Raw genomic sequence first — 25,510 nt, forward strand, 5'->3', positions numbered from 1 at the left:
AAGACAGGAAGCACAAACCCACCCAGCACAGCTTTGCCCAAGCCCTTTTGAGGCATCAATTCATGGCATGCTCTCTTCATCCACCTAGACATAGAAAACTTTTGTTCTTTTTAATAGTTCTGGACTGCAGCTATCGTCTGTGAGCTGCATACAAATATCAAGCGGAGGAAAACAACATTTCATTCGACACAAATGTTACTGAGCTATTTTTCAAAATCTGTGAGCATTTTTAAAATGTGCATGTGCTGTTTTCTAAAATGTTAAGGCTGCTCTAAAAGAAAACAAGTGTGCACGTTAAATACAGCACTTAAATGTCAAGCTTCACGCACACAAAAACATGTCAAATACAAATTGTACAATATGTAAATAGAGATCTCCGTTTTATAATGAACGATTACCAGCATAACATGCGCCTCTGAGATTTCTCCATTACCTTATCAAGAAGAGCATATGGGCTTTGGGCATCAAAGCGAAAGGGAGCATACACTCTAAATCTCTCTCTGAATCCTATCTGCTTCCCCTGATGAAAGAAATGCAGGCAATAAATTTTGTGAACAATCTTGTCCTCATAAAAACACCATGTGTATATACACACACAAAAATTCTAAAAAACACACACACATCCTTTTAGCTTACATCAAAAGCAGCACATTTCTTTCTGAAAAGGGTAACCTCAGAAGTCAGGAGAGGGGCCACCTCATGCTTTATAGACACTGCGAGTTTTTTGGTGGAATTCCATCTTTCAGGCAGTTCCTGAAGAACAAAGACAAATTGATGTCGTGAGAGTTTCTGGATACTTCATACTGCAGGACAGTTTTGTCAGGCACATTCTGCAAACTGTAAGAGCTGTTCTTTCATGAGTCACTCTGGAACAGCTAGGATACTTCCCCACAACTATTTAGGATGGTGGGTATATATATATAAAACTGCCTGGCTCAAATTCAACTGCAATTAATGCTACTCTCAACTTTTCAACACAAGTGAAAACCAGTTTGTGACACTTTTCAATGCATAACTGGCATAGATGGGTGGTTTTTGCCAAAAATGTCAACTTATCTCTGTAGCCGTAGGAAAAGGGAAAGACCCAAACAGAGTCTTTAGAAGTCTCGTAAGTCACTGATGTAAAATCCTGGAGCTGTTGACTGAGAAAACAGAAATCCAGAGTCACTGTGTTCCCAAAATAACTAGTTATATGGTACTTTAACTCCTGACCAGTATATTTTATTCTTTTCATATATTTCAGTGATCAATTCCAACTTTCTTCCAGATACATGTCACCCGTTTCTGCATCTGAACCAGCTCTCTTTAGGTCACCAAGTTGTCTGAACCAGAATTTAGCTACAAAAACCCCAGAAGCTTCTAACCTTGTACAGTGGTGCCCCGCAAGACGAATGCCTCGCAAGACGGAAAACCCGCTAGACGAAACGGTTTTCCGTTTTTCGATGCGCTTCGCAGGACGAATTTCCCTATGGGCTTGCTTCGCAAGACGAAAATGTCTTGTGAGTCTTGAGATTTTTTTTCGCTCCCCACCCCCTTTTTCTAAGCCGCTAAACCGCTAATAGCCTTTTAGCAGCTAATCCGCTAATCCCCTAAGCCTTTAATAGCCGCTAATAGCGCTAAGCCGCTAATTGGGTTGTTTCGCAAGACGAAAAAACCGCTAGACGAAGAGACTCGCAGAACGAATTAATTTCGTCTTGCGAGGCACCACTGTAGTTGGAATCAGATACAGGGTGAGTCCTTTAAAAAAGGCCCTGTGGATACAGAGTACACATGTTCCATGGTGCCTCTTTTAAAAGACTCACCCTGTATAAATTAGTACACAGTAGCCTAATTTAAGTTCAACGGCTTCAGTTTTGTTTTTCATTCTTGTCACCACACTTATTTACATAATGAAAAAAATGCAAAAACTTGGGAGGAAGAATAGACAGTGTCTGCCATGAAGTTCTCCATACCAAGTCCTACCGAAATGAACGAGAAACAAAAGAGCTGTCGTGAAGTTTCCGTTCATTTTAGTAACCTTTAGTGTACAGGGAAAAAATCATGTGTATGTGTGTGTAGACACATGTATAACACACCCTTGACCTCTTAATACTGGAGGGAGCAATGTGGAGTGAAGAGAAAGCTTCATTATAATTATTTCTTTTCTGGAAAAGAGATGGTTGTTCAGTGATGATCTTCACAGACAGATAGAATTATGGAATATTACATTCCTGAATGTACAGTACCTCTACTTGAACATAAACGTGATCTGGCATCTTCTGTCCATAGCTTTCCAGTAGCATAATTGTATCTTTTAAAGGCTCAAAAAGCTCATCAGTAGCTGCCTGTCTGTTTCTCACAGCCAGGAGGTGGACCATAACATCTATGAGACCATCATAGTCTCCTTCCTTTAGCTCTTTTTGGAGCCCAACATCAGTCATTTTAATGAATTCTTCTAGGTCAGCAAGGCTATGGAAAAAAAAAAGGATTTTCAATACTAGAATCTTTTTCTGATATATGTACACAGTGAATGAGCACTGCGAATGATAACCATTGGACTGCTGCTGTTTAGACTATGATTTCAATTTTTCCTGGAAACAGGTAGGTTTATGCTGTCCTTACTGAAAAGCAATGGAGAGTGACAGAGGAATAGGTCTCTTTTGCTTCTTTCATCCTTCTCAGTGTCTGCTCCTAGGCTGGGCTAGGAAAAACTCCTGCACAATTACTGCCAGCCAGTGTACACGGTACTGAGTTAAATGGACTACTTGTCTAACTCAATATAAGGCAGCTTCCTCTGTTCCTATCACGAGAAACGTGGGTTTGGGGTGAGTGCTGTTCCCCTGACCCTATTCTACTGCTCCCCTGTGAATTTTCAAAGGTCTCAACTTGTCACTTTTGAATAAAAGAGAAGAACAGATCAAGAAATCAGAACTACAATTCGTACCTGTCAATGACAAATCTTAAAAGGTATTCCTTGAACATCCAGCTCCACTTCTTAATAATATTTAGCAAACTAATTTTGAAAGGTTTCATGTCCAATTTAAGCCAGCCTTCAAATATCCTGAAGTCTTCAAATTTTCTCATTTGAATGTAAAGATTCTCATAGATGTCAATCTACAACAGATAAATACATATTACAAGGATAAAAGATTTAAACTCCTTTTTTTTTTTTAGCTGAAAGGGACTCTGAATATATAAATACATGCAGGTATTCCACTTCCTTGCCTGCTCTTTAAATTGCTCAGTTATTGGGCATTGATCAGGGATGCCAATGTCAGCACGGGTTTCTGTTTCTTCGGGATTCAATACGCGACTGTAGAACAGAAATTGTTTCATAAATTCTGATCTGTCATCCACCCATAGATACGCGTAAGTTTCAAGAGAGTTTTTGAAGTCCACAGTTTTGGTTATAACATCTGCCACTCTCTCCATAACTCTTTGCCTGGTCTCAGACAGCTCTGGGATGCTGTCCATGTCATTCTAAAGCCAAAAAAAAAAAAAAGGAGAGGGGAGTTATTTCAATGACTGTACTACTGTTCCTCTATATGTGAACAACACATACCGTATTTTTTGCTCTATAAGACTCACTTTTTCCCTCCTAAATAGTAAGGGGAAATGTGTGTGCGTCTTATGGAGCGAATGCAGGCTGCGCAGCTATCCCAGAAGCCAGCACAGCAAGAGGGATTGCTGCTTTCACTGCATCGTGATCCCTCTTGCTGTTCTGGCTTCTGAGATTCAGAATATTTTGTTCTTGTTTTCCTCCTCCAAAAACTAGGTGCGTCTTGGGGTCTGGTGCGTCTTATAGAGCGAAAAATATGGTATATTGTTTTAATCAGTGCATGGTATCTTTCTTCTAATTTGGGGAAAAAAGAATTACCTGGTAATGTTGTATTCCCAGGTGTTTTGCCACTCTCTTCACTTGGGCAGATATTTTGAAAACGTTGCTTAAAAGTTCATCTATTAAATCATAAAAGCCATCAGCAGCTTCCTTGTCCAGTGAAGGTTTGAATTCAATTTCTGGGACACTTAGGATCATTTGAAGCTGGAATAACGGGGCTGGCTTCAATGTTTTCTCTGTGTTTTCCAAGAAGAAATTTAAATTGTGCATTATGGCATTAAAAAGGCCATCAATTATGATGTCATCAATGAACTCCAGGTAAATTTTCCAGTAATCTGAATCCAGGTCTGCTTTAAAGAGCATGGAGTTTTCCTAAAAACACACATCCCAAAACAGGCACTTTCAATTCTACTGTTGAGACAAATTTCAATTTTTTTTTTTAAAAAAGCATAACTAGGTAACTATCAGATCCACATGGGGAATTAAAGCTACTTTTATGTGTAGAAAATTAGCACCAAAACGGGTTTATAAATGAATCTGATAATAGTGTGCATGTTAAAGGACCTGAAATATTAAAACACCATTTTATTACTATCAGTTAACATCCGTACTTGAATATATATTTTGCAGTGAGTTTAAAATATGTGTGTGCATGTTGCATATATCAAATTTCACACTTGTCTCATTATCATGGTGACTTGTTCCAGATATTACCTCTGTAAGCCTGTGAATCTTGCAGCCATCTTCTTGGAATAGAATGAATCTCTTAGTAAGTCTATCTTCTTTGTCTTCCAAGTTCAACAAAGCATCTTTTCTATTGTCCTTTCTAGAAAAGAGGGGATGCTCCAGCCAATGCTTCATAATTTCCTGAATGGACTTAATATTGTCCTTTGACCTTTGAAGTCTCTGCTCTAAGTCATGAACCATAGCTTTCACAAACTCAATGTACTCCCAGCAGTTCTCTTCTTGCCATGTGAATATTTCTTCTGCTTCCATTAGCTGATCATCAATGGTCCTCAGTTCACTTTCGATGAGAGGGTATTCTACTTCCAAAACAGTCTGTTTAACCTTGTTATACCACTGGACCACGAGTTCAAGGTTCCCTATATACTGTTTGTGTAGAAAATAACAACAGAATGTTCAAATCTCTACCATGAAAACACTATGCCCCCAACCAAACAGTTAGCTCAAATCCAAATGTCCCCAAATCATGGGTCACTTAGACATGTGGGTCAGCCACCTGACTAACTAGATCCATAGAATGGAGGTTCCAGCTAGACTTCCATAACCAGAATGCCTTTGTTGAGAAGGCCCTCTGGAGTGTTTAAGGTTGAATTGTCCTGGCTTTTCAATTTACATTCGATTGTGAGGAAGAAAATGTCATATGTACTAAGGAGAATCTGAAGAATACACACTCAGGCCAAACTGAAGATTCTTAAACACACATACCTTAGCAAATGTCCCCCTTTTCTTGTATAACTCCAGTGCTGAATGTGGAATATCGGATCGATCCAAAAACAAGAGATATTTCACATCTCTTAAAATAGCCACCAGCTGCAAAGAACAATACACAATATAATCTTTCACAGGGTAGTTAAGGATCAACACTTTCCAAGATTCTAGTTTCACAGAAGGAAACACTTCTGAGGGGAAAAAATCCTTGATTACAATGTAACCAAGTACAGTGGTACCTTGGTTCCCAAACTGGTTAGTTGACGAACAAATTGGCTCCAAATGCCCCAAAACCTGGAAGTAAGTGTTCTGGTTTGCGAGTGTTTTTCGGAAGCCAAACATCTGTTTTGGCTGTTGGGATTGTTTCTGGAGCCAATCAGAAGCCCCGCCTTGGTTTTCGAACGTTTTGGAAGTTGAACGGACTTCCAGAATGGATTGAGTTTGAGAACCAAGGTACCACTATAGATGATGAATGGGGAACTTCAAGACCACAAAATGTTGCTGAACTACAATTCCATTGGAACTTGTAGGCATTGCCAGTCCTCATGGATGAAGAGAGTGGTAGTTCAGTGGTAGTTCTGGAGGACTAAAGTCTCCCATACTTGAAGTAAATTCTGCTGTTAAGTCATGTGCGGAAGCCCCATGGTGCAATAGGTCAGTGCATCTACCTGTTATCTAGGAGGTTAGTGGTTCGAACCCGCCCAGGGATGAATCAGAATTGTAGAGGGACCCCAAGGCTCATCAATTAAATCAAAAACCATCAACTCAACATTAAACGTAGGATCCATGTACTTTTTTCTTAACAACAACAAATTCAATTATTACGAAGGATTCAGGCTGCAATCACAGGCACACTTACCTGGGAGTTCAATGGAACTTACTTTTTGAGTCAATGTGCCCTGTCATTCACATGCATTCTTACTGAGTTTTCCCCATTGTTTATTGTGTTAAGATACTTAGTAGATTAATTTACAGAGACAACAAAAGTGCTTGCACTGTACCTTAGGATCAAAATTCACACTAAGGAGACCATCTTTATCACTGCGCTTAATTAGGGGTTGATCTAAATTGAACTGGCAAACTTCATCCACCTTGGATCTCCAGTTACAATAGATCTGATCTTCATTCTGGTCAAGCAAGGTCAGCATCTCTATGTATTTCTGATAGATTAAAGCACCCTCTGTGCTTTCTAAGATTCTAAAAAAAGAAGATACTGTTTTATACTAGAAAGATGCCTGCAAATGGTGGAAATATGAATGGATGTGTGGCCACATCCACACAATGAAGCCAGGTGTGAGGGTCGTGTGCAACCAACATATTCCCTCAAAATATCAGACTTCTAGCATGAGGCAAATGATGAGAAAATGCACTGTCAAATGTGGGATAGCACTTGCTTTGACACATCAACAAACCTCCCCCGCAAACAACTCAGAATGAATAGCCAACATCACCTAATCTCCCTAAGGCAAGTCAGGATGACTGCTCAATAAAGCAGGTCATCTGGAAGCACCCTGAGGGTGTAGGTAGGCCAAGACATTTTGCTGACTGAAACAAAGCAGACCTGCAGTTGAAAACTGGCAATAGGACAGCACCCTCCAGCATGTGAGCTTAGTGGATTACGCTTTGTGGCACACACAAAGATGTGTGCCTTCAAACATCTCATCACTTCTCCCTCACTTCTTTGCCTAGTGACTGCTTGCTGTCCAAACAATGCACCAATATGCACCAATGTGCATCGTGTGAACAAAGCAACACATGCACACCAGTGATAGCTGGTTGGGACAGCCTCTCTCGGCCTGTTTGCTAGGTCAAGGGCCTCTCTCAACGGTTCTGTCCATGATGTGTTGGGAAAAGGCAACTAGGTGAGACAGGTGGCCAAGGCCAGAAACAAGCTGGGAATGGCTGCCCCATATAGAAAATAGTCTCTTCCCTCTGCTTTTCCTTTTTTGTTATAAAGTGTACAAATATGGTCTAAGGCTGCCAGCATATATGGTGTGAGACACATACAGGATTGTGCTGTAAATTTATGTGATCATTGAATTCATTCTAGGAAACTATTTGATATGAAAGCAGGAAACTCAAAAGCAATCAAGCAATAGTCTGACTATTTTTCATGAACAATTTCCAATACCAAAGAGATATACTTACGGATATGAAACAAATGATAATTTTGACCAGAATGTCTGTATGCGAGCTTTAATTTCTTGGGACCATTTAAGGTTTCCTGATGTAAATGGCATGTTTTTATTTATTATTTCATTCCCCGCTTCCACCTGTGGTGGTAAAAAAAACCCCCAGATAAGTTATTCTGAATAAAGCGATTGAGGAAATTGAACATGGAACATTTTGCACTTAGGGTGTCATGTACCTGCTTAATGTGCTCATCATAGAAGTGTTTGCAATTATCCAACTCTTCATCAAACATTTGTAGTAAAATTTTGTAATTTTTGCTAAAAATGTCTGCAATAACAGGCTTCTCCAGAAAATATCCCAAAATCACCAGAAGCTATATAAATAAAAGACAGTGTCAGATTTACCAATTACACAAATCCAATTTTCTCAATGCAGAAAGTGGCATTATAAAGGTAAAGGGACCCCTGACTATTAGGTCCAGTCGTGGCCAACTCTGGGGTTGCGGTGCTAATCTCACTTTATGGCCGAGGGAGTCGGCATACAGCTTCTGGGTCATGTGGCCAGCATGACTAAGCTGCTTCTGGCGAACCAGAGCAGTGCACAGAAACACCATTTACCTTCCCGCCGGAGCGGTACCTATTTATCTATTTGCACTTTGACGTGCTTTCGAACTGCCAGGTTGGCAGGAGCAGGGACTGAGCAACAGGAGCTCACCCCAGGGATTCGAACCACCGACCCTCTGATCGGCAAGTCCTAGGCTCTGTGGTTTAACCCACAGTGCCACCCGTGTCCCAAAGAGGCATTATAATAAACCAAAATAAAATATTCTACAAGAATTAAAGAAAATTTGGAGCAAAATCTGCATGTCACAAAAGTGACAGCAACCCAATCTGATTATTGCTTTAATTGCCTTTTCCTATTTAACCAGAGATAATAAGTTGGTCAGAAAAAACAATAATTATATATACCTATTATCAGCAATGCAAGAAAAGGGAATATATGCAATTTGGTTAATTTGTACAGATTCAGAATTGTGTTGATGTTTCTGGAAATATGGTTTAGTTTGGTACTTAAAAATAAATAAATGCAGAGTTTATACAGAATTTAATTTTATGTCCAGATAACCAAGCACAGAAATTTAGAAGTGGCAGAAGTGAAACTACACACAATGGGCAGCCTGAGAGGTCACATTCCTCGCTTAAGCTAGAAGCAAGCACCGGACCTTCAAGCTCCCACCTTGTCCCCAGCCCCCCAGCCCCCGTGCACATCAACATTTGCACTTTTATTCTGGTCCCCTTAAGACAGTTTCTCAGTATGTCCAAAATAGGGAACTGTGGTTTACTAATCAGGACCTCATTAACAAAGTAACATTCAAACAACAGTTCTTCATTTCAGATGTAATGTGATATTGTGGTTGATGCTACCAAGGTAGCATGCAAGAGGTAAAGGAGAGGGAGAGCTATTTTGGTCCGACTTCTGTTACTGGCATAACAAACTATAGTTTATTATCTAGAAAGTTTTACTCCAGCTGGCACAATGTGAATATTAACTGAGTGCAGCTGCTACTAAAAAGTATAAAATACCTTAGTTTTCTGTGTATTAGAGTCCCCCATGTATAAGATGCCCCCTATTTTGGGGGGCTCGGATTTAAGATAATGGGGGCAGATGGCACAGAGTGGTTGAGCTTTTGGGGGGTGGTTAACCAGCTTTTTTTAGGGGGAATTGCCAAAAATTGGCCACCCACACGCATCACAAAATCCGCCTCCCATCTGTCCCCTCACAGGGAGAAGCTGCCAATTGCCGCAGCATCAACCAATCAACACCAGCCATTGACGCAGCAACAAATAACACGCCCAATAGCCGCTGACAGCCACGGTAGCTGCCAATCAAACATCCATCCTATGCACTACTCATGTATAAGATGACCCCCACTTTTTAGCAAAATTTTAAAAGAAAAAAACTTGTCTTATACACGAAAAAGTTCAGTAATTACAATTATACATTAATAGTTATTCCAAGTGAAAGCATGTTTTAGTGACAAAGGGAAGCAGATATTATATATATATATATTCCAAGAATTGCCTTCTTATGTTGCATTTAAATACAGGCAGTAACTCTATATTCTGACCATTCCACACCAAATTTCTGCCTTAACGTTAACATTAAATATGCTGTTTGCAAATACTATTCTTCTTATAGCCATAGACTAAATAAGCTAAACATAGTGCATGCTTGCCTTTAAAAAATTCTGACATATAAAATCAATACCAGAAAAGGTTACTTTTCTTTTGAAGAGTACAAAGTGTCTGGCAGTGCCTGATGACCAAATTATGCAAGATGCCAAGCATCAAACGGGAGCTACTAAATTATCTCAGTTCTCAGTTCAACTCGTGTGAGTTGAATTTATTATTGGTGATGTATTGCCTGAATCTCAAGAGCAGGTGTGAATACTTAAATTTGGGTTCCTCAAACAGCTGCCTCCTACACCCCTGCAATGGTGAACCTCAGAACAGTCAATGGAAATTAAAAAGATGTTTCATAAGGTTCAAAAGCGAAAGGTAAAAAAGTCCCAATGTACATAACACATGATTCTCCTAAAGCAACTTTTTCAATCCCAGTCAGCATTAAGCATAACTACTGACATATTCACAAATAGGCTTTATGACAATTCATGGGCTGAAATGCATGCAAAGTTATCACACATTGAGGCTCTAATCCTAAACCCACTTACCTGTGAGTTAGTCCCAGTTAATTCAGCAGGGCTTACTTCTGAGTAGACCTATAAAAGATTGCACTGCCCACCGTATTTTAAAATACTGGTAGTTTTCCACTGAATTTTTATACCCTTCGTAGTAACTTGCACATTCCACCCACAAACTGATATTGCAATTACTGTAATGGCTCTAAATGGTGGCAACAGATTGAAGCAACATTTTCATTGTTAAGCCCTTCATAACTGACCTTAAGTGCTGATTCCAAACCTGAACAATCAAGGAATCCCACACAAAAAATTGATCCAAGGCGTCTTTCAAACTCCAGTGTCTTGTGTTTAAAATCCACATAGTCTTCTTCAAATTCCTGTGGAATACAAATTTACAACCAGTTAGATTTTTAAGGAAATCTTTTAAAAAATGTATTGTAAGATGTAGGACAGGGACGAGGGTGGCACTGTGGGTTAAACCACAGAGGCTAGGACTTGCCGATCAGAAGGTCGGTGGTTCGAATCCCCACGATGGGGTGAGCTCCTGTTGCTCGGTCCCTGCTCCTGCCATCCTAGCAGTTGAAAGGCACGTCAAAGTGCAAGTAGATCAATAGGTACCACTCCAGTGGGAAGGTAAACGGCATTTCCGTGTGCTGCTCTGGTTTGCCAGATGACCACATGACCCGGAAGCTGTATGCCGGCTTCCTCGGCCAATAAAGCGAGATGAGCGCCGCAACCCCAGAATCAGCCATGACTGGACCTAATGGTCAGGGGTCCCTTTACCTTTAAGATGTAGGACATAAGCAACAAAACTGGGCCTGCTTATGGAGACCACTCAACCCAAAGATGAAGTGAATAACTATGAAATGTGCAGTGAAGTATATTTGTTTTACCACTGAACTGATTTAAAATCATTGTCTGAAGTTCCTTGAAGTAAATTATCCTATCCTACAGCCAAATCCAAGCCCCACCAGCAAGTCTTAGTATCCCCCAACAAACAGGGATAGGATGACAGCTGTAGTGAATTCCAGATAAAGGCCGGATAAAGTTGTTTACTAGGTCCATTTGGAGAAGTGGTAGCACAAGCAACACTCCAAAGAGCACAAATGAAAAGCTCAAAATCTTAAATACTTCATAATTAATAAGGCCAGGACCATGTCCAATGGGACTTTATGGGATTTAACATTTGCTAGACGGTGTCCAAGCAGATTAATCTGGATTGATGCCAACTAACAACGGTCCCCACCTGTCTTATCTCAAGTTAGGATTCTAGCAAGTTTTAACAAGCCTTGCAGTTCTCTTTTTTTGTTACTTTATCGTGCTGTACTAACAAACAATACCTGCTGTTCAAATACACTACCGTTCACGTCAACAGAGTAAGCAATGACTCAAACTCTTAGATGCCATTTAGCACAGTTTTATTTACTGTATATAGACTTTGCTACATAAACAGTAACTTTAAAAAAACTTCTGTATTCTATATGCTTTTTGTAAAGCAGCAGCAGCAACCAAGTGCTTTTGATCACAACAGTAATTTCTGTGTGATTATAGAATGTAATGCAATGAAATATTTCACTGCAATATTGTTAACTATTGTTTAGTTTGGTCTCCAAGTGACTGAGCCTGCAATCCGGCTCAAAGGCTGTTCAAGTCTCATTTACTTCAGTCAGAGCTAGTTGCCTAACTCTATGCACCCCTGGTACCCCTGCCCGTACGGACCAGTCTTGACAGACTCTAGGGTTGTGCGCCCATCTCACTCAAAGAGGCCAAGGGCCAGCGCTGTCCGAAGACACTTCCGGGTCACGTGGCCAGCGTGACATCGCTGCTCTGGCGAGCCAGAGCCGCACACGGAAACGCCGTTTACCTTCCCGCTAGTAAGCGGTCCCTATTTATCTACTTGCACCCAGGGGTGCTTTCGAACTGCTAGGTTGGCAGGCGCTGGGACCGAACAGCGGGAGCGCACCCCGCGGCGGGGATTCGAACCGCCGACCTTTCGATCGGCAAGCCCTAGGCACTGAGGCTTTAACCCACAGCGCCACCCGCGTCCCAAACTCTATGCACAAGCGCACCCAAATAGCTGCACCTGAAACCCTCTACACATGAGAGAAGGGCATGGAGCACAGATCACAACTCTTTGTTGAAAACTGAGTTACCTAGGACAACAGATCAAATAAAAAATGTAGGTTGGAATTGCTATTTCCTCAAACATATCCTGGTTTACACATCCCATCAAACCACAGTGAGGGCTGCTGAAATCGTGGGCAGTTTGGTTCTGCCCCACTCCTGTGACACTGCCGGGAATAAGCCATGGTCTGGCTTGTTGTGTTGTCAGGAAGCTAGTCTGGCTATTCCAGGAATTTGAATCCTTACTTAGATTAGAAGGTTACTGGCATGCAGCCTACTCCACTTCCCACCCCCACCTTGCCAAACTCATAACACTATGTACATAGGATCAAGCTATTTAGGTTTGATTCTCTGCCTGAAACCTGTAGCTAATTCGCCATGGATTTAATTGCTGAGAGAGCCACCACAATATCAGATGACTTAAGCAATCATCTTCAAAAAAATGCATACGGCTCCCGCCTCGAACAGCACCACTTCAAAATGCAGGTGTGATAAATGACATATCTGAATGCTTTTCTCCTGCCCCAAACCACATTTCCCTTGTCAAGGAAAAAAATATTCTTATTTCACTTTTTCCTAGTTTATTCACTCCAAAACCCAAAGACAAACAGCTCTTGATAATGTGAATGAAAACAAATGTATAGTGATGAAAAGAATAGAATAACTGGTTAGTTCTTAGCTTTACTTTTTCATTTCGTCAGTATCGAAGCTGCACAGAGAAATGAGGTTTCTTTTATCTGCAGCCACCTTCACACTTGTATAATATGCTTGAGCGACTATTCAACCAGCTCCAAACCAGAATTGTTTGAAAACTTTCTGTATTGCACACCAGTCCTGAGCAGCATAAAACACGTGAATGTGTTTGATGTTTTCCAAGGAACCATATATTAATTTTAAACAGCAGTCAGTAAAATAAAATCAACAGGTATTGCTCAAGTACAATGCAAAACCTATTTCAAACATTCATTAATAGAGGGCAGAGTAAAATTTTCAAAATGTGAAATATGGATAAGGAGCTTAAACTTGATACCCTATTGTCAAAACTGACATTCGAATTACCAAGAACACACACTTGAGGAAGAAGCAGCGTAAAGTTACTGAAAACTTTTATGGAATCATAGAGTTGTAGAGTTCGAATAGACCATGAGGGTCATTTAGTTCAACCCCCTGCAATACAGGAATCTTTTGCCCAATATGGGGCTCGAACATACAACCCTGAGATTAAGAGCCTCAAGCTTAATTGAATACATGCCTCAAGTCTGAACAATTTATTCTCACTGAGAACATTCTCAGATCAGGCTTTAAATTTGTTAATTTCTTCTCTACGTTGTGCTTCCCTTCCAGACACTAAGTTTCCAAGTCACGGTAAGAAAGAGGTGGGAAACCTTTCTCCCAAGAGCCTTTATTTCCTTCTGTGGATCATATACCCATGACAGATGGTTCCAGAGGCAAAAGTGGTCAGAGAAACAAATGCAAAATTTACCTCTCCATCCATGCAAGCAAGAAGCATCAGAATTCAAAGACACATTCCAGCCAGGCCAAGACAAACAATGCAAATAAGGGCTGGTAAGGGGAGCGCCATGGCTCAGGGCCTGAGGAGAGTCTCAAGGGCCAGAGAGCCATGAGGGGCTGCATTTGGCTCGCAGCACTGAGGTTCCCCATCCTTGTGACAAGCTATATAACATGGATTATAATACATGTGCAAATTGCACCAACTTTGCTCAACAGAGCTAGGAGCAAACAAAACGCGATCCTTGGCTTAGCATTTTGGTGGGATTGTGGTCAGTTTTGCTCCAAACCTCAATGATTGGTGAGACAGAAACAAACCTAGACCTATCATGGCTTGTTTCGGTGAAAGAAACAATGATTACCACTGGATGTAGCTCTAAGCCAGGGATCATGGGATGTCACCTCTGAATGCTAGTAGGGAGAAGCAATCCAGGTACGATTCACTTGTGCACGATAAGGAATGGCTTATGGGCTTACCATGATGCACATGCATTGCCACTGTATAGTCTTGCAATTCCTTAGGATTAAAAACAACAACACCCAAGTGCAAATATTAAAAATGCTATATTACCGCATTGTTGTAATCTAAGGGATCATATGTCTGCTCTTTAAAAATGTTGCAAGACTTCATGAATTCTTCATTCAACTTGAAGATTTGGTCATTCAAAATTTTCCCCTTGATTCCACCAAACTCCAGTTTCTCCAGCTTCTCGAACTCAAGCGTAGTAACAAAAATATCCTAAAACAATAGACATTATAAGTAACCACAATTCCTGCCACAATGAAAAACTGATTTTGTGTGTTTGTGTGTCGCTCTACAACCCTGCATTCCACATTTAACTTAGAATGAAAAGCATGTAGCATATGCATACACACACACACGCACACTTACCAAGTGAAGTGGGGAAAGAAAAGAACCCCATAGCTAGAAACCAGAGGTTTCTTTCACAAAGATGTTTATCCACAAAGAAACTCTTGGAGAATGTTGGGCAGAGGTGATTTATTAGGGGTTGATTTTTTTTTGGACTTCTTGGTTGTGTGTTTTCCTCCTCCCCTTCTGCATTAGAATATGGGGGTCTTTCTACCAATACAGCAGTGGCATCCCTACTCCCTTCCCCATGTAAATGGCGCATAGGATTGCTCTGTGAACATGTTTAAATATGAAGCACTGATAAGTTTGCAGAGAGAGAGAGAGAGAAAATGCACTGAAGGGAGGGAGGAAAAACATTGAGGAAGAGCTTTGTAACTTTAAATGCATCAGGGTTGGGGGGGTTTAAGAACAAAAGCAATCTTCTACGTCACCTTTGGTACCCATTTCATGTCTTTCTTTGCCATTGGTTCATCTCCCTGGGCCACATAAATTATGAACATTACATTCATCATATCTATGTTCACACTGCAATTCCATTCCTGTCTAATCAGAAGTAAGTCTCATTGATTGGAGTTGGACTTACTCTCTGGTAAACATGGGGCAAGAGCCTTCTTCGCCCAGACAGTCATTCTCAAAATTCCAGGGGTGGTGGTGGGAGGTAGGCAAGGGGGAACCGAAGTGGCTGGGGCAAAATTGGGTAGAGGAGCAGATGTAATTGTACAACATCTTACATTCCAGGCACGCAAAGGTCAGTTTTCTACACATGCACACCTTTAAATCCTCCACCTGGGCAAGCCAACGACAGCATAAAAGTTCAAGGATACATCCCAGCCACCTGAAAGCAGCTCAGGAGGGTCCAAGAGTAGGACTGGTAAGATGTGTGTCATGGGAAGAATCCCGAGTGCCAGACAGACCTCGGCCCCCAGGCATGAGGTGCTTCACCCCTGGTGTGCAGGGCTGCAGCCTCAGTTTAATAAGCCTAGATCTTATACACACCTAACCAGAGTAAGCCCTATTTAATTCAGTGAGATACATTTCTAAGTATACATAAACAGGGCAAACAACAGAACAATATTACTGCAAAGAGCACACTGCTTTTCTGCCATCAGTTTAATGTGAAGTTCCAATTGAAAAAGCTTTCAGGGAAGACTGATTCTACCCTAAACTAAAAGCTAATCATTAATTTCTCTATATATGGCACTACCAACGTGTGTAAAGGAACGTCTTCACTTAAAAGAAGCAGCAGTAGATTTTCCTATGTAGTTTACTCTTAACTGTAATATTGGTAGATATGATAGTAGTTGGTAATAAATACCTCTATTTTTTCCAAGCGGTTTAGAAACATATTGAACCTAAGAAAGACCATATTTGGATGAAAATCCCATGGTTTAACCTCTTCACTATTAGCGAAATAGGTTGCAATTTTTTCCCTTTGGCTAAAAAAGTTATCCTTAAAACTTCTTAAAGTATGAAGAGCCTCTTGCACTTGTTCCAAAGTTTCTTCCGTTTCTCTTTTCATAATATCTTCTGGTGAAAGGTATGATATAGCCTACAGAGAGGAAGTAATAACATTTTTTAAATGTACCACCAATAAATGAAAACTAAGAGCCACTGGCAGGAAGGCATTGCCATTGCAATATTTTAAAAGACAGTATGCTTACAGCAACACACAACTATATAAATGAAGGTGAAGTCTGTTGACATCACTTAGCAAAAAAAGTCAAACAAATTTTGTACATTTTCAAAACCTTCATATCTACTCCAAGTAGTAGATATTTGCTTCTTACATACATAAGCTCAACTGTGAACATATTTTCACTGCGAGTGTATTGCATTGCAAGAAGAATTTCATTGGAGGTTAATCACGCAATCATCAGGTTGATATTATAATTGGCTTGCCATGACTAGCTTACAGCATAACCAACAACCAGCTTTTTTTGGGGGGGGGGGACTGCTCTAACTAGTGAACTACCCATGGTTGTGACAGAGTGGGGTCTAGGAAGACAGTCAAGTACAGCGAGGGAAAAAAGTATTTGATCCCCTGCTAAATTTGCCCGTTTGCCCTCTGATCAAGAAATGACCAGCCCATAATTTTAATGGTAGGTTTATTGTAGCTGCGAGAGACAGAATAACAACAGGAAAAACCCCAGAAACCAAAAGTCAGAGATTGATGTGTGTTATAATGAGTGAAATAAATATTTGATCCCTTTGCAAAAGATGACTTAGTACTTGGTGGCAAAACCCTTGTTGGCAATTACAGAGGTCAGACATTTCTTGTAGGCGACCACCAGGTTTGCACACATCTCAGGAGGTATTTTGTCCCACTCCTCTTTGCAGATCCTCTCCAAGTCAGTAATATTTCGAGGCTCGAACCTTCAGCTCCCTCCACGTATTTTTGATGGGTTTAAGTCTGGAGACTGGCTAGGCCACTCCAGGAGCTTTAATGTGCTTCTTCTTGAGCCACTCCTTTGTTGCCTTGGCCCTGAGTTTTGGGACATGGTCATGCTGGAATACCCATCCTCGACCCATTTTCAATGCCCTAGCTGAGGGAAGGTGATGCTCACCCAAGATTCGACCATACATGGTCCCATCCACCGTCCCTTCGATGCCGTGAAGGAGTCCTGTCCCCTTAGCAGAAAAACACCCCCAAAGCATATTATGTCCCCTCTACATGTTTGACGGTGGGGATGGTGTTATTGGGATCATAGGCAGCATTCTTCCTCCTCCAAACACGGCGAGGGGTTTTTCCTGTTGTTATCCTGTCTCTCACAGCTACAATAAACCTTCCATTAAAATTATGGACTGGTCATTTCTTTGTCAGAGGGCAAACAGGAAAATTTAGCAGGGTATCAAATACTTTGCCCCCTCACTGTATATTGCACATGTGCAATGCATCTCAATGGGCTTTGTTCACAGACATTCTCTTTTCTGATCTGATGGGAGTCTCTGCCAGCGGAGGCCAGGCTGCCCACAATCTGGAGTTTAAGTTCTGCAACCACCCAATCTATATAGTCCCTACGTTTGCTGCTTTCCCCAAGAGAGTTAGAAGCTAGGGTACTGGCACGGAAAAAGCAGAAAAACTGCATCCACTGAAACAGTCGATGCACCAAGAGATTTTGTTTACAGATCAGAGTTAAGAGTTCTGTTAAGGTATTGGAATTGCCTCTTTTACAATTAGGGTAGTTTATCGATGTCAGACTATGAAGTAACCTAGCAGTAAACCGGTTCACTAATAAATCCCCTGTGGTCTTGAACTTAGCAGATATTGCCATTACAGTTTTGCTATCTGATAAGCAATTTCCATTAACAATATATTAAAAATGGATGTTGTACACAGCTGACAACATGAAAAACAGTTTGTGAAAAGCTATGTGATCTTTAAAGAATGCCGCCTCTTTGTCAGACAAACAGCGTATTGTATTTTTAATAGAGAGCACATAAAATAGCAGAATTTATGACTATAATTATTTGTGTGTTATATAGCTTTAGTTGTAAAAACAGTATCTTGGGACTTTGGAAAATTCACGATAAATACTTTGGGAGATGGGAGCTAAAAAATAACTAACACCAGATAAATTTATACTCTCTTGTCTAAACAATTCTCCTGTATTGATTGACTCTTATTGACTAAGGCTGAAATGCTATGCACATTTCCCTGGGAGAAAGACACACTGAAATCTATTAAACTACTCCTGAGTAGGCATTTATAGGAATATGCTTTTCATGCTTATCTAGTTTTCTATTCACACCTTGTACTACCTGGCTAATGAGAAGATTGCAGAATTCCTGCAGCAGAGATATGATTCTTGCTGGCGTATTGTAAAACTTGGAGTGACTCCAGATCAGACAGATGGTGTGGAACAAAGGGGGAATTAAAATATGTATCTTTGGAAATTCTGTATCTTGAAGATGCTGAATATGTCTTTGCAGAGGCCGCAGGTAAAGCTCAATATCCTGGGCTTCAATGAGTGCTGAGAAGAAGAAGAAGAAAGAATCAAGTATAGTAAATGGCGGTGAGTCAGAGATAAAAACACTTTGAGAGTTTCTACAAAAAGGACATAAAAAACAATTCCTGTGCCTACAATAAAGCCTGCTGGATCTCCCAACAGTGCGGCAGCATGGTGTTTAGGATAAATTTGAATGCTTTACTCCAATTCACACATTTTTTTTCTGTGACATTCCTCTTTGCAAAGTAGAAAAGCAAGCATCACCATTCCCATCCACCATTCAGCTGACCTCACATATGAAGAAGCGGCATTCCACATGAACTCTTGAACATTCTCCTGCTCCAGAGGCTAGGGCCTGAACCAATGGGTTTAAGTTACAAGAAAAGAGATTCCAACTCAACCTCAGGAAGAACCTTTCTGGCAGTAAGAACTGTTTAACAGTGGAATGGACTCCCTTGGAATGTGGTGGGCTCTCCTTCATTGGAGGTTTTTAAGGAGAGGTTGAGCGGCCATTTGTCATGGTGGCTTTAGCTGAGATTCCTAATAGGGCATCAGAACGGAACACCTATTTCATATTTGAAGTCATTTTTATAATGGAAGAAAGGGGGATACACTCACCGCTCAACCACAAAGTGCCTAAGCTAGGCATAAGCACTCCTAGTCACTAGAGACTCCAGTGACAAGTTTCTGAAGAAGAAGAGTTTGGATTTGATATCCCGCTTTATCACTACCCGAAGGAGTCTCAAAGCGGCTAACATTCTCCTTTCCCTTCCTCCCCCACAACAAACACTCCGTGAGGTGAGTGAGGCTGAGAGACTTCAGAGAAGTGTGACTAGCCCAAGGTCACCCAGCAGCTGCATGTGGAGGAGCGGAGACGCGAACCCGGTTCCCCAGATTACAAGTCTACTGCTCTTAACCACACCACCACACTGGCTCTAGCAGGGAGCAAGGGGGAATGCAACCTCTCCCGGAACAGGCTGTGTACCTAATTATTGAACACATGAACCAACCAATTACAGAATACTAGAATGCCAAACTAGTTATCACAGACTACCAAGTTTCCTTTCAGCTACTCTCAGTTTAGGAAGGAAGTGATAATCTATTCCGATCTAGGGGATTTAAAAAAAAACGCCCCATCAAAAAATGAAAGTGAAGCACTGCTTTCCTGTGTCACCTTTAATGGCCAACACTTTCCAAAATCTGTGAAGAAATTCTAGCTGCTTTAATGAATTTTGGCCAACATGCAAGAGAATGCTTTCTCCTGGTGGCTGTTTACACACAAGATTAACTTTCAAATACAAATTTTGATACTTTCCTCCAAAGTGTAAAAGAAAGAATATTTGCCCATCTAGCAAGGACCATGCAAGCTTAATCACTTACTGAACTCTTGGTACATTTGGGATAAAGTGCCCTATAAAAATAACAAGCATTATGAGATTTCATTGACATTTCATTTGATCAATATGCAAACAAAATAGTAAAACATGACCAACTGGGTAATACACAAACTTTAACTGTTTTATGTCAGAAGTAAAACTGCCTAGTAACAGTTTTACCACATGGAACAGTCTCTAAATAATGTTTACAAAACACTCTGTGTTAATCTAATTGCTTAAACATTTTATCTTGTGTTATATGGAAGTAAAAATATCCAAACTTTATACATATAAATTATGAGGACACTTAAAGCTGCCCCAAAGTGCAGGCAGTTAATTAATGCTTACAGCAATACATCAGGAAATATTATGGATTATTCCATAATACACACACATAAATGTATACAGAATATACACATTTCATTCAGAGAAATTTACCATTTTCTACTTCCTTGTAAATGTCTTGAAAAGTGGGATAATAGCTGCTCATCTTCACTTTTAAGATCCTAATCATTTTCTGAACGATGGGACTCTTAAGCTGGAATTAGAACAGAACAATGAATCTCCAGCAACTATCCAGTATATTTTAAGAATTCGTTTTATCACAAAATTCAGTGGGCAGTGTTCAAATAAACAAACTTTGGACAGACCAAGCAGTAGGGTTTCACAAATCGTTGGATATACATCTGAAAATTAATTTCCAATCCTAACAAATCATACCCTTGAAGGTGATGGACAGAAAATTATTTAAAATGTGGAATACAAAAAAGGGAGGTGTGAGGAGGTCGAGGAAATAAGTTAATGAAAGATAAGGCTAAATATTGGATGTGTTTTTAATTGTTTTTGTTTTTCTTTGTGTTTTGATGTATTGTGTTTTTTGTTCTCTTTTTATGTATTGACTTTTTTCTCTTTTTTCTCTCTCTTCTTTTTCTTGTGCTTTTTTTCTGCAACTTTTAAACTTCTAATAAATATTTTTATTTTTATTTTTAAAAAGAAAATTATTTAAAATGTTGAGCCTTGGAGCTGAAAGTTTATTGCACCAAATCTCAACTACTATAGCCCATTTTTAACATAAGGATCAAGTACGCGGTTTTACCTGCTATATCCCCTCCTGGACAGAGTTAGCTTCACCACAGGTATCCACTCCCAGGTAAGAATCAAAACTAATTTCTGCTATATACTGCATGTGGAGCAGTCAGTTGGTTCAAAATATGTTTCAAGTGGAACTGGTCCCTTAGAACATGGGTCACTAGTATTTATTCATTTTTAAAACTTTGCTGTGGCTTAGTTAGTACCAAGGTATCTGACAGACCACCTGCATCTTTATGAACCCGGCCATTCTTTCAAGCCCATCAGTGGTCTTGCTCTAGGTGCCTCCCCTGCCTCCCCCTTCTCAGTGGTGCGCCGCCCCCCCCCCCCAGTGTGGAATATTATCCCAGGGAAACCTGACTAGTTGTAGGTATTTGGTGAATATAAAATTCTCTTGTAGTTTAGGTGCAGGGGAATGGAATATGAAGCCCTGCAGATGTTGCTAGAATCCAACTCCCATCAGCCCCAGCCTGACCAATGCTCAAGGATAATGGGAGTTGTAGTCACACTTTATTTATCCTTTATTTACTTTGTGAGTCACTTTTATCTTGCCCAGGGCAACCCAAAGCAGACAATGAACCCCACATGGGTAAATTAAAACCAAGAGGAAAGAGAAATACATTTTTTTTAAAAAATCCCACCCACTTCTAAAGGCCACAGATATTTAAAGGCCAAAGGCCTGCTTATAGAGGCCTTTGGCCTGGCGCCTGAAGAGGATGCCAGGCAAGCTGCCCTGAGGAGAGCATTCCACAAACAAGGAGCCACCACAGAAAAGGCCCGTTCTCATGTTGCCACCCTCCAGACCTCTTGTGGAGGCGTCACATGAAGAAGGGTCTCAGATGATGACTGCAGGGTCTGGGTCGGTTCATACGGGGGGAGCCAGTCCTTGAGGTATTGCAGTCTGAACTGTATAAGACTTTTTAAGTAAAAACCAGCACTTTGAATTGGGTCCAGAAACTAAGTGCAGGGAGGCCAAGATTGTCATTATATGCTCAAACCATCTGGCCAATGAATTCTACAACAGCTGACATTTCCAAACCATCTTCAGAGGCAGCCCTACATATAACATGTTGCAGTAATCTAACCTAGAGATTACCAGAGCACAGACAACAAACTTCAGTTTACTGCTTAGCAGTATCTACAAGTTAAAAACTAATACAGTGGTACCTCGGATTAAGTACTTAATTCGTTCCAGAGGTCCGTTCTTAACCTGAAACTGTTCTTAACCTGAAGCACCACTTTAGCTAATGGGGCCTCCTGCTGCTGCCGTGCCGCTGGAGCACGATTTCTGTTCTCATCCTGAAGCAAAGTTCTTAACCCGAGGTACTATTTCTGGGTTAGCGGAGTCTGTAACCTGAAGCGTATGTAACCCGAGGTACCACTGTATCCAAATTTTCAGCTCTAACTTACGTTATATACAAAGATAAAAGCACAACAATGATCATGAATTGCTAATTGCTTACCTGGTCATATATGCACAAGAGATTATCCTTTCTTTCTTCCCAAAACTTTAGCTCAACCTGAGGATCTGAGTGAAAGCCATGAAGAAGAGTTTCAGCTGAATTCCTTCCCACAGTGTCTTGTACTTGATGCGACCACTTGATAACCATTGATTCTATTGCATGCAGTACTGATCTTGTGAAAGAGTCTTGCCTGCAAGTTAGGAAAATGGCAGGATTCCCACATTCTTAAATTCAGTGACATTTTACAGTGCATGTAACCATTCTATATTCCTGCCTTACTTTGTACTTAGATCAGTTTATATTGCTTAGCATTGTAAACCCCTCCATCACATTTTTTGGTTTGTGTCATTTTCTGTCTTGGAACAGTCTCTCTTTTACATTAGGAAGTGCCGATTTCCAGTTTTACACTAAAAACTTTTCTACCCCATTTCCAGCGTATTTCACCCCTATGCTAACTGAACAGTGTCCAATCAGGCAAATTTGTTTAGATTTGGCAAACCAAATTGTAAGCCAAATTGTTTTTGCGACCATGCAGTTCCAAACACTTATTTTGCCATTTTTAAAAAGGTATCGTTGTTAAAGGTTTAATAAAATCTGCCTTTAAAGAAAAACAACTTATTTTTCTGTGATATAAAATCTAATGTTGATTGTTGCTATACCATATTAATTTTGGCGTAAAATAGGCTTTAGTAATTTGTGCTTTCCTAAAAAAATAAAATTAAAATAATGCAGTAATCAATACATCTGTTACTTATTTCACTCACTGCAATTACATTCCAAAGACTTGAAGCACACATTGCTTTGTTTGGTATTGTACATCTCACATTGACAGGTGACTCCCACCGCTCAGTTTTATTGACATTTTTTAAGGATTCAACCAAAACGTTTTACCTTCTGCTTAAACATGAAGCAAAATGTATTTCTTTTTGATGTAAACACACAGAGAGAGAGAGAGAGAGAGAGAGAGAGAGAGAGAGACAGTCTGCTTACTTATTTTCAGTACATATCTCATGCAACTCAGTTTCTCTTGCAACTGTTGGAATGGGAAGGAGAGTTCTTCCTGACATAGCTCCAGTCATAACATATGCCTTATTTTTCATGATTTCTACATGCCGTTCCATGTCCAGGGAAACAACATGTGGCCACGATTCATTATTTTTCTTATTGGAAAGAATGGGCAGTACAACCTGAAAGAAGTGAGAAAACAGTGGTGGGATAGAGGAAAAACACAACATATAAACTATGGCTGCCATACATCCGGATATTCCCTGGGTTTCAAAGGTGGAATTGACGTCCGGGGGGAATTTCCGAAATGTGGCACTTTGTTTTGGGTCTTAGGCGAGTCAATCACGTTTCTTTTGGGGGTTTTTCTTTAAAAAGCTCGACAACTTCGGAGTCCTGGTTTTTACTTTTTGAAATATGCCAAGCCTAATATAAATGCATTGCAGACAGGGGCGGGGGGAGAGGCTTCAAACCTAGCAACACTTTAAGTTTCTTAGTGACATGCCCCAACATGTTTTATTTTTCAGCCCCATTCTGCTACATTTTGGATTATACTGGGTATGGCTTTATATAAACAATGGCAAAAAAAAATTGTACATTAGGTCATGGAAGAACACTTGAATGTCAAGTAATCAAACCTAATTAGTAGAAAAAATTTCTACGATGGTGAGGGGGAACATGCACAAGTGTTGAATAGCTGGAAACTAATACAGTGGTACCTCGGGTTAAGTACTTAATTCATTCCGGAGGTCCGTTTTTAACCTGAAACTATTCTTAACCTATTCTTAACCCCACTTTAGCTAATGGGGCCTCCTGCTGCTGCAGCGCCGCCAGAGCATGATTTCTGTTCTCATCCTGAAGCAAAGTTCTTAACCTGAAGCACTATTTCTGAGTTAGCGGAGTCTGTAACCTGAAGAGTATGTAACCTGAAGCATATGTAACCTGAGGTACCACTGTAGATGGACTCAAGTAATTTATTATATTTAAAAAAGGAATTAGGGATAGAGATACAAATTGCTCCAAGTTTTACTCTTTGTAGTACGTTCTAGGAAGTGTCAGGTTTTTGCATGAGGATAATGAGGAAAACCAAGATTCCTGATTGGTTGTGAAATGGCTAGCATTTCTGTCTCTTATCTTCACACTTTTGAGTCTTTTTTAAATAAAGAATTTTTTTTTTAAATAAAAAAACCCAACATGGCATGAATACTTTGCACAGGTATCTAGTAAGAAATAATCAAAAGCATGTTGAGCAATGCAAGATCTTTACATTAAATATTTGACTAGGCATTTCTGCTGTTGTGAAATTCTCAGCTGATCTCTGTGCAATAAATTAGTTAAGTAAACAGCCACAGCGGCACTATAAATATGATTTGTAACCACTACATTCCCATACACTTGCTTGTTGCTATACATCTCCCATAGTGATAATGTTTGCTAAATGCAAACTTGCTGGTTAAACTTAATGCTTGCTAAATCCCATTTCACCCTTTTATTTCCAGTCTGTAGTCCAATCTGCTTGCAATAAAGGAATAACATGGAGACTATTTATTTATTTAGAGCTTTTATATACCACTCTTCATAATGTATATCCCAAGGCAGTTCAGAACATTAAAATGATAAACAATAAAATATAATAAAACAAAACACCAAGAGCGCTTAAAGCCTACAGGCTGAGCTGCACAGTAAAACTCGCAGCTTCTAAAAAGTATTTAGAAGTATTTAAGAATTGGTTGAAAAACCATGGGGATTAGAAAAGTTCTTGCCTGCCACATATAAAACTACAGAGGAGACACCAGGTGTAAGTTTCCATAACTGGGGTTAAATTATCCCTTTCATTTGCTATCACCAATTTTATATATGATAGAGAGAACTTTTAAGAGTAAGCAATAGTGCAAAAGCAGACTGATCACTTATTTAACAAGTAAATTTGCTCTCAAATAGCCATTCTCATTAACATCTACCCCGACCTGCCATTTTAGGTGGAAAGCATGCAAAGACAATGCTCTCTGCAAGATATTATGATAAA

The 25,510-nt window shown here is 40.1% G+C and overlaps 1 protein-coding gene across 1 annotated transcript in view; it reads right to left on the bottom strand.

The window, feature by feature from the left end:
- DNAH11 (dynein axonemal heavy chain 11) overlaps positions 1-25,510 on the bottom strand; it is a 141,819-nt gene that overhangs the window by 110,550 nt on the left and 5,759 nt on the right. The window contains exons 3-20 of the mRNA XM_083405297.1: positions 23,473-23,669; positions 22,483-22,672; positions 20,369-20,468; positions 18,367-18,578; positions 15,923-16,156; positions 14,308-14,475; positions 10,364-10,480; positions 7,638-7,775; positions 7,418-7,542; positions 6,271-6,466; positions 5,267-5,371; positions 4,532-4,927; positions 3,857-4,189; positions 3,205-3,459; positions 2,924-3,093; positions 2,226-2,448; positions 637-753; positions 434-520 (exon numbers count right to left, since the gene is read on the bottom strand). Coding sequence (XP_083261423.1) covers positions 434-520; positions 637-753; positions 2,226-2,448; positions 2,924-3,093; positions 3,205-3,459; positions 3,857-4,189; positions 4,532-4,927; positions 5,267-5,371; positions 6,271-6,466; positions 7,418-7,542; positions 7,638-7,775; positions 10,364-10,480; positions 14,308-14,475; positions 15,923-16,156; positions 18,367-18,578; positions 20,369-20,468; positions 22,483-22,672; positions 23,473-23,669 — 3,363 coding nt within the window. The remainder of the gene's footprint in view (positions 1-433; positions 521-636; positions 754-2,225; positions 2,449-2,923; positions 3,094-3,204; positions 3,460-3,856; positions 4,190-4,531; positions 4,928-5,266; positions 5,372-6,270; positions 6,467-7,417; positions 7,543-7,637; positions 7,776-10,363; positions 10,481-14,307; positions 14,476-15,922; positions 16,157-18,366; positions 18,579-20,368; positions 20,469-22,482; positions 22,673-23,472; positions 23,670-25,510) is intronic.

This window comes from Podarcis tiliguerta (assembly GCF_965153285.1).
Source record: "Podarcis tiliguerta genome assembly, chromosome: 12".
In the NCBI taxonomy this organism is placed as follows: domain Eukaryota; kingdom Metazoa; phylum Chordata; class Lepidosauria; order Squamata; family Lacertidae; genus Podarcis; species Podarcis tiliguerta.